This window comes from Chaetodon trifascialis, chromosome 5, assembly GCF_039877785.1.
Source record: "Chaetodon trifascialis isolate fChaTrf1 chromosome 5, fChaTrf1.hap1, whole genome shotgun sequence".
NCBI lineage: Eukaryota > Metazoa > Chordata > Actinopteri > Chaetodontiformes > Chaetodontidae > Chaetodon > Chaetodon trifascialis.
Genome location: NC_092060.1, coordinates 6,248,103 through 6,262,135, shown reverse-complemented (window position 1 = coordinate 6,262,135; position 14,033 = coordinate 6,248,103). Strand labels below are relative to the sequence as shown.

The 14,033-nt window shown below is 43.7% G+C and overlaps 1 protein-coding gene across 1 annotated transcript; it reads left to right on the top strand.

Annotated features, from left to right (window-relative positions):
• Window positions 1-3,438: 3,438 nt before the first annotated feature.
• On the top strand, window positions 3,439-7,844 carry slitrk2 (SLIT and NTRK-like family, member 2). The gene has a single exon (XM_070963058.1). It carries the CDS (start codon window positions 4,283-4,285, stop codon window positions 6,950-6,952), a length of 2,670 nt encoding a protein of 889 aa, XP_070819159.1. The 5' UTR covers window positions 3,439-4,282; the 3' UTR covers window positions 6,953-7,844.
• The last annotated feature ends 6,189 nt before the right edge of the window (window positions 7,845-14,033 follow it).

Genomic DNA, 14,033 nt, shown 5'->3' with positions numbered 1-14,033 from the left:
AGGCTCAAGAGCCCTGAAGAGTTCGCCCATGAGACTGTGCACTGCAGCTAACGATGTTTCCAAAACTGGCCACAACCAAGTGAACAGCATCTGTTTATGCACACCGAAGAGGATGTGGCAGCTGCATGGACCCCAACCAACGTGTTCAATCACAGGAGGTTTTGTGGCATCTCCTCTTCACTTTCAACCTCCCTGACCATGCTTGTGGCTGAGCCATTCTCGTGTGAGACAACAGAACCAAGGAGCTTTCTTGGACTTAGCAGGCTTTAAACTATGACTGCCTCCCTGGTTGAGAAAACAGCATTTGCAGCATCCAGTCTGAGGTCTGTGGTAGGACCAACGCTGAAGAGGAGGCCTGGTTAAGGTGGCTTTTCACAATGATTCCTAAGGCCTTTCTTTTTTTCTTCTTTTGTTGGGAGCTGGACCTGAGGGCACTGCAGTCAACGCCAGTGGACACACCTGGGCCTCGCGTGCAAGTTGTGGTCAGTCAAGTTCTGTTTTCCTCTCTCCACAGATGTTTGTGTTGCGACACAACACTCCCACCCCCTACTCGACTTGATAAGAATCAAGCAGACATCAGAATCAACACACCTATTCGTTTTTATTATTTTCTACTAATGTGTTGTAATGCATTTACTGTTATCAGTCAGCTTGACTGATTTACATCAAGTTAAATGGAAAAGACCTTAAGGTGCCTTCTACATTTTTATCTGACCTTAAAACACTGTCCTATAAACCTAGAATATTACAGGTGATATTATCCTTACCTCATGTGCCACAATATAATAAAGTAAGCTGGGGAACACAGGGGGCTCAATGAGGGCCTGCAGCCCACTTTCTGCCCTGATGCCACCTAACAGGTTATTCTGGCCCTTGTCAGAGGGGGAAGACTGCTGCATGCCATGGACCCAAATGTCATTGCATTCAGCTCCATTCACTCACATAAACCGTCTGGCAGAAGAGCTTCCTTTGTTTTGGGCTCTGCTGCTTTTTGCTAAGGTCAACATTGTCATGACCGTGTACTCTTGCTGTCAACAGTAAGGATTCATTTTCATAGATGGTGTGGACTCACTTCACCCTCTGAATGGATCCTCTGAAATTAAGAAATAATGTTAAATGCTGGTGTGACCAGGCTTCAACACTATCAGTGTTTATCTTTCTATATTGATAAAATGAGTTATATCAGCTTAAAAATGCTGATATAGGTTGTCCACTTTCCTCTGATTCATCTCTTACTTTCATCTCAACACACACACACACACACACACACACACACACACACACACACACACACACACACACACACACACACACACACACACACACACACACACACACACACACGCTTCAGGTACAGCCATCCTCAGTGGCTTGTGATTGACTTGACAAATGTGCTGTGGAGCATTGCTCTGACAGTATATACCCACCTGGTCTCATGTGGAAACCTGCAGGCTTTTCCCTTCAGCGCTCCTTCTCCCCATCAATCACCGCTGAAATCCAAGGTGGCCATCATTCTCAATAAAGAAAAATAAACAAATAAAAAGCCGAATGTCGCTTTCATCATTACGCGCATCATTCTTTATCATCATTACCATCATTGATATAATTTGGATGATATATTTAATGTGGGCCTCAGTGGGGATAAACTCAAGAATATGTTACAGAGTAGTTATTTGAATCTTTAAATAATAACCCAAGGCTTTAGTGAAGCATCATGTTGCTGCTACAGTATTCAGAGAATATCACCAGAGCTGGACCGGTCCTGTCAGACCCTGACATGGAGAAAATCATTGCCACCTTTGCGTCTTCTCGTCTGGCCTGCTGTCACAGCCTGTTGTCATGCTTCAGTCAGGCTGCAGTAAGGCCACTGCAGCTGCCCTGGACACTGCCTGCAGGCTCCTGACAGAGTCCTGCACAGGTCCCATGTCACTTTCTTTCTCCACACCTCAAGTGCCACACACTCTGCCTCACTCCCTGCCCCGAGACTGAAGTTCTGTTGTCACGGAAGACATTCTGACATGTCACAGTTGGAAAATCACATGTTTAAGTAATGGAATAAATTTAAGTTTAAGAGTCCTGGTACTGTGCATGTTGGATCACTGTCATGACTGACTGGGACTTTTTCAGTAAAACAGACAAAAGATCTGTAAGATCTGTAAGATTTGTCAACAGTTGTCATGTTTATTTACTAAAATAAAAAATAAAAAATGCTTGTATTATTATTATTATTATTATTATTATTATTATTATTATTATTATTATTATTATTATTATTATCTATTTACTTTACTTTAATATTTTATATCTCAATACATTTATATTATACATTTAGATATACATTAAGGCACTAATGCACATATGTTAACTTTGTTATTTTGTTTGTTATGTTAACATTATTAATTGTTATCATTAATCATTATTACATTGTTATTGTTATGCATTTCATTTATTATTGTGTGCTCTACTCTTTCCTGTACATACTATTCTATCTATCACTGTCCTATCTGGCTCAGGAATATGAGGAAACTGCTAAATTAGTCTTGGAAATACAAACCTGTGTGAGAGTGAAAGATAAAGACTGAAGACTAAAGACAAGAAAATAAGCACATAATGACAGAGCCAGAGAGAGTCGAAAAAAGAGGCCTTTCCTGCCTCCTAGTGGCCATATGGGTAAAAATAAAATCGAATTAAATAAATAAATAAACAAGCTTCCCCTAAAAGGATGGCAGCAGTATGATTTATGTAGCTCCGTTTTTGTAGGATTACATTTGCATGATAATGTCACATCCCTGCTTCGCAGGTATATAGATTAATCACATCATTTGCTCCAGTTGCTTATCTGAAGGCTTTTATGCAATCTGGGTTCCTGTTTGGCATCAAGGTTTCTAGTGAAGTTATTAATCGTTTATGAGAACTAGGGAATGCACTTCAAACATTTTTATAAATGTGAAAAATCCGAGGAACATGATGTAACTGCTTCCAGTTTCCAGTTTGATTTTTGATTTGTTCCACAGGTTTCCCAATTGTAAATCCGGACGGAATGCTGCTGCGCTGTGTGTAACAATAACATCAGTAATAATAATAATAATGTACTTTTCCCAAAAAATGCCTCAGATTTGATATCAAAGAAAGTGAAATTCAGATTATTATGTGGACAAATTGATCACTCTGTCCAAGATAAAACGGTTTCGAAATGAGAAAGAGCTAAAACAAATTTTGCAGGATAGTGGTCTCTTACTTTCAAGACTTCCTCTCTTACTCTGTGCGTGTGTGTGTATGTGTGTGTTGACTGTGTTGGTGACGTAACGGCCCCTTCCCTCTCTCTCTCTCTCTCTCTCTCTCTCTCTCTCTCTCTCTCTCTCTCTCTCTCTCCCCCTCTCTCTCTCTCTCTCTCTCTCTCTCTCAGTCACTCACACACACACAGACGCACAAACGCAGTCAGGCAGCAGCAGCAGACGCTCAGTGCAGCTCTCAGTGTGCGAAGCGGAGGAGGACCGACGGCACAGGCTGTAGTTATGCCTCAGCTCCGAGAATTCATATCTCTCCTCGCTCTCTTTCTGTCACGCGCGCAGCTTTTTCCTCTTCTTTTCTCTCCCCATGGTCACTTTTACCTGCCTCCTTTCTTTTGGAGAAGTCGATAAGGAAAGCCGGCCGCGCGTCATGGTGCGTCTTTGCGCATTATTTCTGGATCTCTAAAAAGTGTTTTTATTTTGCCTGGACTAAAATGAAGTGCTTTTTCTGTGTGAAGGAGAAGAGACACATCGTTTCGCAGCCCGTGTCTCTCTCTAATTATTTGGCCGCAGCTGCTGGTGATCTGCGTGAAGCCACTGAATAAATCGGCGCTCTCTAGAAGGAAAAGGGTTGCAGTAAGCGGCTTTTTCTCCCTCCGCTTCCCCTCTGCTTCTGACAATGTGCCAAGTCCATCCACCACACAGGATCCCGTTGATTTGTGATGGTTGCGCTATTTTTCTTTTTCAGGATTGATTTTTTGAGAGGGACTTTGGATTTTTTGGGGATTCAAAGTGAAGGTCAATGGAGAGATTTGCGCATCTCCCGTACATCACGGTCCCATTTTAACACCAAATAACGGTGGTGCGCCTATTTTCAGCCCGCCTGTTGTGTGTGTGTGAGTGTGTGTTTGTGTGTGTGTGAGCTCTTCTACCTTTTTTTTTTTTTTTCTGTGAGAACTCACCCCCAGATTTTTTCCCCCTTTCCATTTAAGGCTCACGCTGCAAAGTTAAATGCTGGATCTATTTTTCAGCGACCAGTTGTGGCTGTAAAAATGCTGAGCGGCGTCCTCTTTCTGAGCGTCCTCACGGTCACCAGCCTGTCACCGTCCGAAACGGAGAGCCGCAAAACTTCAGCCTCCAAAGAAATCTGCAAGACCCGCTGCACCTGCGAGGAGCGGGAGAACATACTGAACATCAACTGTGAGAATAAAGGATTTACCACCGTCAGTCAGTTCCTGGCGCCTCCAAATAAAATCTCTCAGCTTTTTCTAAACGGAAACTTCCTGTCACGGCTCAGCGCCAATGAGTTTGTCAATTATGGCAATGTCACTTCACTTCATCTTGGGAATAATGGCTTGCAGGAGATCCGAACCGGCGCTTTTAACGGGCTGCGCTTCCTGAAGCGGCTCCACTTGAACAACAACAACCTGGAGGTGATTAAGGAGGACACCTTTGCAGGGCTGGAGAGTTTGGAGTATTTACAGGCAGACTATAATTATATCAGCGCTGTAGAGCCAGGCGCTTTCAGTAAGCTGAATAAGCTCAAAGTGTTGATCCTGAATGACAACCTGCTGTTGTCTTTACCTCCCAATATTTTCCGCTTTGTGCTCCTCACCCACTTGGATTTACGTGGCAACCGGCTCAAAATGCTACCATTTGCTGGGGTTTTAGAGCACATAGGCGGCATCATGGAAATCCAGCTGGAGGAGAACCCCTGGAATTGCACCTGTGACCTGATTCCCCTCAAATCCTGGTTGGACACTATTTCCGTCTTTGTGGGGGACATAGTGTGTGAGACGCCGTTCAGGCTGCACGGTAAAGACATCACTCAGCTCATAAAGCAGGATCTGTGCCCACGCAGGAATGCTGGTGAGCGTGTTCACCACCCCTCTGACTCTCACTTTCAAGGGGTCCTGCCCCCGACCTACCACCCTGGTGTGATCACCCCCACCCGTGCCCCAAAAGCTTCTCGTCCACCAAAAATGCGCTACAGGCCCACCCCTCGCATCTCAAAGGACAAGCATGTCTTTGGGCCCATAATGGTTTACCAGACGCGCTCCCCTGTGCCCATGTTGTGTCCCAGTGTGTGTGTGTGCACATCACAAAACCCTGACAGTGGATTGAACATCAATTGCCAAGAACGGAAATTGCATAACATCAGTGAGCTGAACCCCAAGCCCTCCTACCCAAAGAAACTCCACCTGACCGGTAACTACTTACAAGTGATTTACAGAACTGATCTCACAGAGTACAGCTCACTGGAGCTGCTTCATTTAGGAAACAACAGGATCGCAGTGATTCAGGAAGGTGCATTTGAGAATCTAACAAACCTCAGACGGCTCTACCTGAATGGAAATTACATTGAATCGCTTTCTCAGTCTCTCTTCGTTGGCCTTCAGTCACTCCAGTATCTGTATTTGGAATATAACATCATCAAAGACATTTTACCACAAACATTTAACGCTTTACATAACCTACAGCTGCTTTTCCTCAACAACAACCTGCTAAGATCGCTGCCTGACAATGTTTTTGGTGGCACAATGCTGACAAGACTCAACCTGCGGAATAATCATTTCTCCTACCTTCCGGTTCGAGGGGTCCTCGACCAGCTCTCAGCATTTATCCAGATTGACCTCCAGGAGAACCCCTGGGACTGCACCTGTGACATTGTGGCACTCAAGAATTGGATGGAGCTGTCCAGTACCAGTGTAGTCGTCAACGAAATCACGTGTGATTCGCCATCTAAACACGCAGGTCGCCTTCTGCGCTCGCTTCGCAACGAGGCCATCTGTCCTGAGCCCAGCGAGGTGCCTCCCCCACAGAATGCCCCCCCTACAAAAGCCCCTACATTAATGAGCCCCAGCACTGAGGCTATCACCCCCTCCTCATCTTCTTCTTTCAGCTCAGTTAGCCCCACTGAATCTCGAATCCACACTCCTGAGTTACACCCTGAGGTCCCACTTTCAGTCCTGATTCTTGGCCTTCTTGTTGTTTTCATCCTCTCAGTCTGCTTTGGTGCAGGCCTCTTTGTTTTTGTTCTGAAGCGGCGCAAAGGAGTGGAACACGTCCCCACGGGCGCCAACAACTTAGATCTCAACTCTTTTCAAGTGCAATATGGTTCCTACACTCCCGAACCCACCCAAGACAAAACATCTGAAAGTCACGTTTATAACTACATCCCCCCACCTGTGGGCTCCATGTGCCAAAACCCTATCTACATGCAGAAGGATGGCGAACAGGTGGCGTATTACCGCAACCTGAAGGAGCTCAGCTTTGGGCCCCTGGATGCAAAGAAGGATGATGTCCTCACCCGCAGCCCAGGGGCCTACACCATCAGCACAATGGATTTTATGGATAAATCTCCAATATCATGCGGATTGACCACCCCAGAGCCTCCTGAGATGTTGTATCAAAACTTAGGGGAGAGGCCCAACAAAGAGCTTCCCACAGCTGCAGGTGTCCCCCCTTTCCATTACAACTTTTGCACTTTACCTAAGAGACCTTGTATCGTGCCCCCTTATGAGGCTGCTACAGCCCGGCGGCATGTCACCAACCAGGACAGGTTGAACAAAACTGTGCTGTACGGGACCCCCAGGAAATACTACGGGGCCGAACACCCTTCCAAAAACAATGAGCACCCACTTCTGCTCCCTGGGAAGCTAAAAACAGAACCAGACTACCTGGAGGTTCTGGAGAAACAGACTGCGATGAGCCAACTGTAAGATAGCGACAATGCCCCCCCCCCAGGTTCTGTGCAGCATTCATAATAATCACGCAGTTACTGTAATAATAGCCCTCTCTATATATCTATCTTATCTATCTGTGTTCAATCCTACATGATTGACTGGAAGCGAACCGAAGCCTTTTATGATCTTTTTTCTCTCTTCCTTTTCTTCTCTTTTTTTTTCTTTTCAAAATGTATAAAAGGAGTATAAGAAGTATATTATTATGCAGTTCTATTTTTTTTTCTCCTGGAGGTTCTAAATTATTTCTGCTTTCTTGAAAAATGAAATTCCAAAAGACTTTGATGACGGCAGGTATATAATGGGCAGGACTGTGTACAAATATGGCTTTGTGCTTTTCATAAAACTGTATTTTATTTTCCCTGTGAAAAACAGAAAAAAGTATTGAATAATTATTCTTTGTAGAAGAGGAAATGCTACATATTGACATTCCTGTACATATTTAGCATACACAGATAAATGGTGAGTGTTAAACCATAAAAGAAATCCTTTCCAAAATCCAACAAGCGGCAAAATCTTACTATACTTAATCCAGAAAGTGCCTTTGCACTCAACTATTTTATCAACAATGCTCTCTGCAAAATGGAAATGTTCCTTTTTTGAAAGTGCTGTATTTTAAAGAATCAAATCTTTATGTAAAATAGAAGACTTATTTGTCTGTTTAAAAAGAAAAAAAGGAAAAAAAAAAACTGAACTTGAGAATGGGTGTGAAAGGATATGTGAGTTCTTGACAGAGAGAATCATGTTATTTTGCTTTCAATATGAAGTGTCTTTGGAAATGTACAACTTATAGAGAATATTGTATGCTATAGGGGAGCAATACAGCGCGGCGAAATTGCGCCATTAAACTTTCACTGAAGCACTTTGTCAAGATCCTGAGCTTGAGGTAAATTTTGTTTAGACTGTGCATAATTATTTTTGGATGCTGCGGTGTGCTGTGGACTGCTCTAATGTGTGTGTGTGTGTGTGTGTGTGTGTGTGTGTGTGTGTGTGTGTGTGTGTGTGTGTGTGTGTGTGTGTGTGTGTGTGTTTGAGACTGTGTGGTGAGCCAAAGAAAATGAAAGCAGCTTGCCTGCAGCTCCTCCTTCTCTCTCTCTCTCTCTCTCTCTCTCTCTCTCTCTCTCTCTCTCTGTCTGTCTGTCTCTCTCTCTCTCTCTCTGTCTCTCTCCTCTAACGGTGGACATGCTGTATAGCCATAGCTTCTTTCTGTCTTCGACCTGACACAGCATTTCAAGGTTTTCTCCAAATTCCCACCCCTCCATCTGAAATCCCTGCTCCATCCATCTGATGGTGCATGGACAGCGCTAATGTTTAATGCAGAGTGTCAATAATTTCCTCAGCAGGGACGAGGCTGTGCTTGTAAAGTCATTGTATTCTCTAAAAAATAGTGTTTGGTCTCAAGAGAGATATGTACATTGAAAAATGTGGCATTTTTAACAACTGCTGCTTCCTCAGCATTGTAATCTTACAGGAGAGAAGAATTGTCATTAGTGCAGCAATTAACAGTAGTGAATTGCCCCTTGTGGATAAGCAGTAAAAGAAAATGTGCCTGTGCTGAAAATGGAAGGTAGTCTGCTGCATGGAGCACCGACTCCACAAGAAACCACTGCTCACAAGATGCAGCATTCCACCACATCCTGCCGTTCAAACACGACACCGGTGATGTGGAGTGGAAACAGTGTGGCGTGTCTTGACACTGAACTCCTACAGGAGACAAGAATTGCTGTTTGTGCATATGTGTGTATTATCATCCCCTGTGCATTTCGTCCTCTCTTTCCTGACCGTGTGACATGGATGAACTGTGCTACCCGCTCTAATGCTAATTCTGTTTTCTGTCCTTCAACTCCAGTTGACATTAGCCCTTTGTATCCTCAGTGAATGGCCTCCCAGCGGCCAAATTCTTCTCTTCCCCCTTTTCCCTTTTGTATGTCTCCGGCCCACCGCCCTCCTTCACCTCCTCCTCTGTCTTTTGTCCTCATGTTTTTCCCCCGCTGGATCTCGGCTGGCTATTGTGTAGCTGTCCAAGGTGCTGAAATGTTGCCGGCAACAGGGCCTCGTTCCAATCTGACGGCTGGGACCTACTGAGGGCCCTGCTTGAAAGAGATGAGGGGGTTTACGCTGTTTTGAGAGTAAGCTTGCAAAGCGGCATGCTTTGTGGTGGTCTGTGATTTACTGAGAGGTCCGACTTTTTATTCTGCTGGAACAGGTCTGTCTAAGCTTGAGGCCATTGGGACACTCCCTCCATCTGACATGTAACCTGGTTGCATTTGCAGTTCTAGTCTTTGTGTTGATCATTACATGGTTTGGTGGCACTGAAGGAATGCAACACACTGGAGAGAGTATCTGAACTTCAGGTCCACTTTGTGGCTTTTTCTGGAGGTTGATCCACGTCTCCTCATCTTCTGAATGCTGAAATTCACTTTAAAGCTCTGGGATTGGCTTGAAAGTGAACCTTGAGTCAAGATATATTTGCAGGTTTGTGGGTTTGCCACGGATGCACAGTGAGTCACGTTTTAGTGAATCAAACAGGGCTTTTGAATTTGGGCCAGCTGTGAGCATCTCCTGCACTTCCTTTGTTATGACACATTTTTTGCATACCTTCTTGTTTGTGTATACTTTAAAATACTAAATACTCAAAGAATTGGTGTTTTTTTGTGGAACTGGGACGCAGTTTATATGTGCACAACTACAGCAAATGCGTTAGTGTGGGCTGAAGTCTGTTATCTTGAAGTGATGTTAACAGCAGTTTGGGTAAGAATTTGCATTTCCCTTTGCTTTCTTTTGCTAATGAGATTGGTTATACTTATTTACAACTGCTCTTAGTTTTTAACAGTGTTCCCGCATTCCCAGATCACAGCAATGTTTAAATGGCATGAACAATAAGCAAAACTACAGAAATCAGAGCCAAGTTTTGATGATTTATCCTTTATCTTGAAGCCACTGATAATGAAGGCTTTTCCCCATCATCACATCTGCTCTCCCAGACTCTGCACACGTACATTCATATCATCCATCAAGCAAGAATTGGGCCACTGACATCAGCTAATCCCCACCGGTTCACAATTCTTCCATGATAGATTGTTTCAATAAACTAGTCTTGCCAGGCAGGAACCTCAGTTTCACTCAGTAAGCAGAGTTTTGGATAATATTGTTTGCAGCAAAATTGTGTTCCAGAGTGAACGAGCTGCTGAAAAAAACATTCTCCTTTAATGTTGTTTTGCTGTTACTGCTGCATGAAACACCCCATTTACTCCAAATCCTGATATTTTCCTTACCTGTTCCTTTTTCACTTCTTTCCTTTTATGCATTTACTTGTGGCCCCTTAGTGTCGTAACTTTTTTTAGATGCCGTATCGAGTTGCTTTCATCCGTGGTTTCTGGTGCAAAGGCACACGGAGAGCAGGGGAGATGCTGCGGTAAGCAAAGCTGTGAATGCTGGCATGTGGGCTTCCTTTTTAACAAGCTTCGCCATTTCAGCTGCTGTGTGAATGGGAGGGGAGAAGAAAGAGAGTGTGAGAGGGGGAGAGAGAGGGAAGGAGAGAGGTCGGGAGAGATGAACGGAAGGGGAGAGAGAGAGAGGGAGAAAGGGAGAGAGAGAGAGCTGTTCATTCCTCTCCTTTTCTGAAAATGGAGTGATTTTCCTTCCTTGGGCACAATAGGTCCTCTGTGTCTTTTTAGTGGCAGTGAAGGAAAGAGAGTGCTCACACATACGCACATGCAGACACACACACATTCTCACATATACACACACAGGGGATATAAGGGAGGGTTGGAACATGTGCAGCCTTGCACACCAATGAGGAAGCTTTCTCCCCAGAACACTCTCCTCTCTTATCTTGCAGCCCTGGGACTCTGTGTGTGTGTGTGTGTGTGTGTATGTGTGTGTGTGTGTGTGTGTGTGTGTGTGTGTGTGTGTGTGTGTGTGTGTGTGTGTGTGTGTGTGTGTGTGTAGGTGAGTGAATGAATGAGTGACTGACTGAATGCATTTGTATATCCATCTACTGTACGTGTGGACGTCAGTATCTCTGCAGGAGTGTTCTCTTTTTTCTTCCTAGATAAGATTGAAATGTATAAATAGGTATTTTGTGGTCATTGCTCTCCCTCCCCTCCACTCTCTGTCTCCCTCTCTCGCCTCCTCCCTCACTCTGTCTCCCCTCTTCCTGGCCCTTCTCTCTGAATGATATGATAGAGGACTATAAATTGGTATTCCTATAGTGTGGCTCAATGTGTGGATAAGCGATTCGGAGATGACTTTGAAGCATAAGGGCTGTTGCTTTGAGTTGATTTATAATAGGCATTTTTCAGAGCCTTTTCTGGACGCACGTCAATGTGTATGTAGGTGTGTGTGCTGCCGTCTTCTGACTGTTGTGCATTATGTTGTACGTGACGTTGGCTTTACACACATGATTTTGATCATTTTGTTGCAGATTGCTGCACTCTATTTTTCACTGCTAGTTGGTTTGTGTGTGCTGTGTGTGCTGTGTGTGCGTATTCTTATGCCATCAGTCAATTTAGCTGTTCCCCTTAACTCATTTTCAATTACGTTCACGTCATCCTGAGCTGTCATTTCTTATTCTGAGGTTTGTGTTTAATTTCAGCCGCCGTGGATCGTGTTCCTGACAGAGAGCAATTGTTTCATTTAGTTTTGCCACTTCCTGCACAGAGGTGTCATATTCAGTTATCTTAAAATTGGTAAAAGAGAGAAATGTGCGATCATTTCAAAACATTTAGAGCATCTGTTCGATCCAGTTCTGCTCAGAAGTGTTTCAGTTGTGACAGATGGCAGGAAGATTATTGCTTTTTGTTCTTACAGACATTGTAGAATCTGTCTCTTTTTGTGGTGATAGTCTTGCTCTGAAGCACATTTTCCAGGGTTGCATTTGAGTCTATTTATGCTGTTAAATGCTTATACTTGTCTTGAATTCAGCCTGTTCACAGGGCCGGATTAACCTACTTGGGGACCCAGGGGGCAAAAATGCTCTGTGGGGCCCTGTTAAGCTCCCAAGTTCCCCCAAACCCCAGAAATCAATCAGCGCTATATGCTCAGAAATTTATTTAAGAAAATGTACCATATATATCAACTGAAATATTGCATCTTAAGGTAGATTTTGACCCATGGCACCTCTCCAAGACATGGCCTCAAGACTACAAAAAATGTAGCAGCTGCCCTTGATATTCCACTCTTTTCATGAGATAATTTTGGGCCTTGGGGCCTTTGAGGGTCTCAGACATCAGGGTTGGTAATCCTGTGTTGCCTGTGGGTTTGAAATCATTTGAAATCATACAATTTTATGTTGGATCAAAGGAACTTTCTTACCACCTTTGGAGAAGACTCGATTGCCATCCTGGAAAAGCAGAACTGCCACTGGGCACTGAGTTTTCACCTTTTCCATGTCAGTGACCATGTTAACATGTAACCTGGTGATCTGTGAACTGCAGCAATTGATTGCAAATCACCTGACCTTCCATAAACAATTGAGTAATATCTAGATGAACCCAACCAGCCTTAAAAAGGTTTGTATTCTTTGGAAGGACCGAGGTGACCTTTATAAAACTCTGCCACTCCGTGCATGAAATGCATGTATCGCACTGATGTGATATGATCAGCCGCTTATCTATCAGACTGGAATTCTCTCAGCGAGCGCTGCACCATGTCTTTGGAGGATTTACTGTTTGAAAGAGAAATGACAGCTTAAATGCTGCACGGTCTGAGTATCTTCAACAGACTCTCAATGGTACATGCAATATTAGCAAAATACAAGCCTGCGTTAGAGGGAAAGACACACTGTCAAGCTTTCCCCCTGCTCTGCAGCAGACAGCAGCGCCGTCACAGCCAGCCGAGCACAGAGAGACATAGCCGCTCTGGATGCAAGGCATACTGCAGGGAGATGGTTACATGTAATTAGAACATAATTAACTCCTTTCCATGTAATTCCTGTGCCTGTTTAAATATTAATGTGACTGTGATTATGCTTGATTGGATTGTTGATTTAAAGTTTTTCATGGACAGGCAGTTGTTAGCTGTCATCTTGTTTACTCTCCACTAATAGTCACTAATAATCTTAAACCAGCACATTTTCTAAATGTTCTAATGATAGATTAAAGCTGCAGTAATCATTTTATTAACAAGCAGTATCATGAGTTACCTTAAAGGGGACAATGAAGTTTATGTTAACAGTCAGTGCTTCTGCATTGTACAATATGGGTAAACCAAGCATGCTGAATGCATTTTCTCCCACATAAAACATTTGCAAAACCAATTTTTAAGGTATTTTCAAAGAAACAATTTTGTGTGTTGTCTCCATTCAAGTTTGGAAGCCATCAGTCTTCTTCTGTGCCTTTTCTTGGCACATCGGAACATTGCTCGTTGTACTGACTCCAGTGACTGCCCATCAGCAGAAAAGCCTGAAACTGGCATAAACTTCATATATAATATTTTATTGTTGCAGCCCTTTGTTTGTCTACACAGGATATAACATCACTGTATTAGAAAGGTTGCTTGGAATGTGTTGTATTGTTGGCATTGATCCCTAATGCAGCACAGAGTAAGACACTCATCTACGGGATGTTGGAGGGGTATAAGACAGTTGTATTTGGCAGTGCGATCTATCAGCTGCTCTTTGTTCCTGTATCTTCAGGCAGTGATGTTGTGTATATGACACTCACTGCAGCGGCTGATTTCCAGAGCGATAAGAAAGGTTTAGCTCGTCTGTGTAAAGGGTTGAATGTCAGAGGTGTTTGAAGCAGTCAGGCAGATTCTGTTGCACCGCAGTCTCAGGTCTCTGTTTGCCTGAGGTGTGTTAACTGATTGTTTTCTGACTGGATCCTGCAGATTTTCTAATTTGACGGTTAATGTTCTGCATCTGACAGCCAAGACGGTACGACCAGATCATCAATCATGCAGCATAAGTTGTTAAAAACAGACATTTATGATCAAATCTGCCAGTCTGCCAGTGATTCAATAACTCACCTCCCCTTTGGAGATTAAAAGGTTTCGGCAGGAGACTAATTTGGTTTTACGATATTCTAGCTCTTAGATGCTGCTTTACGCTGATCAAGGT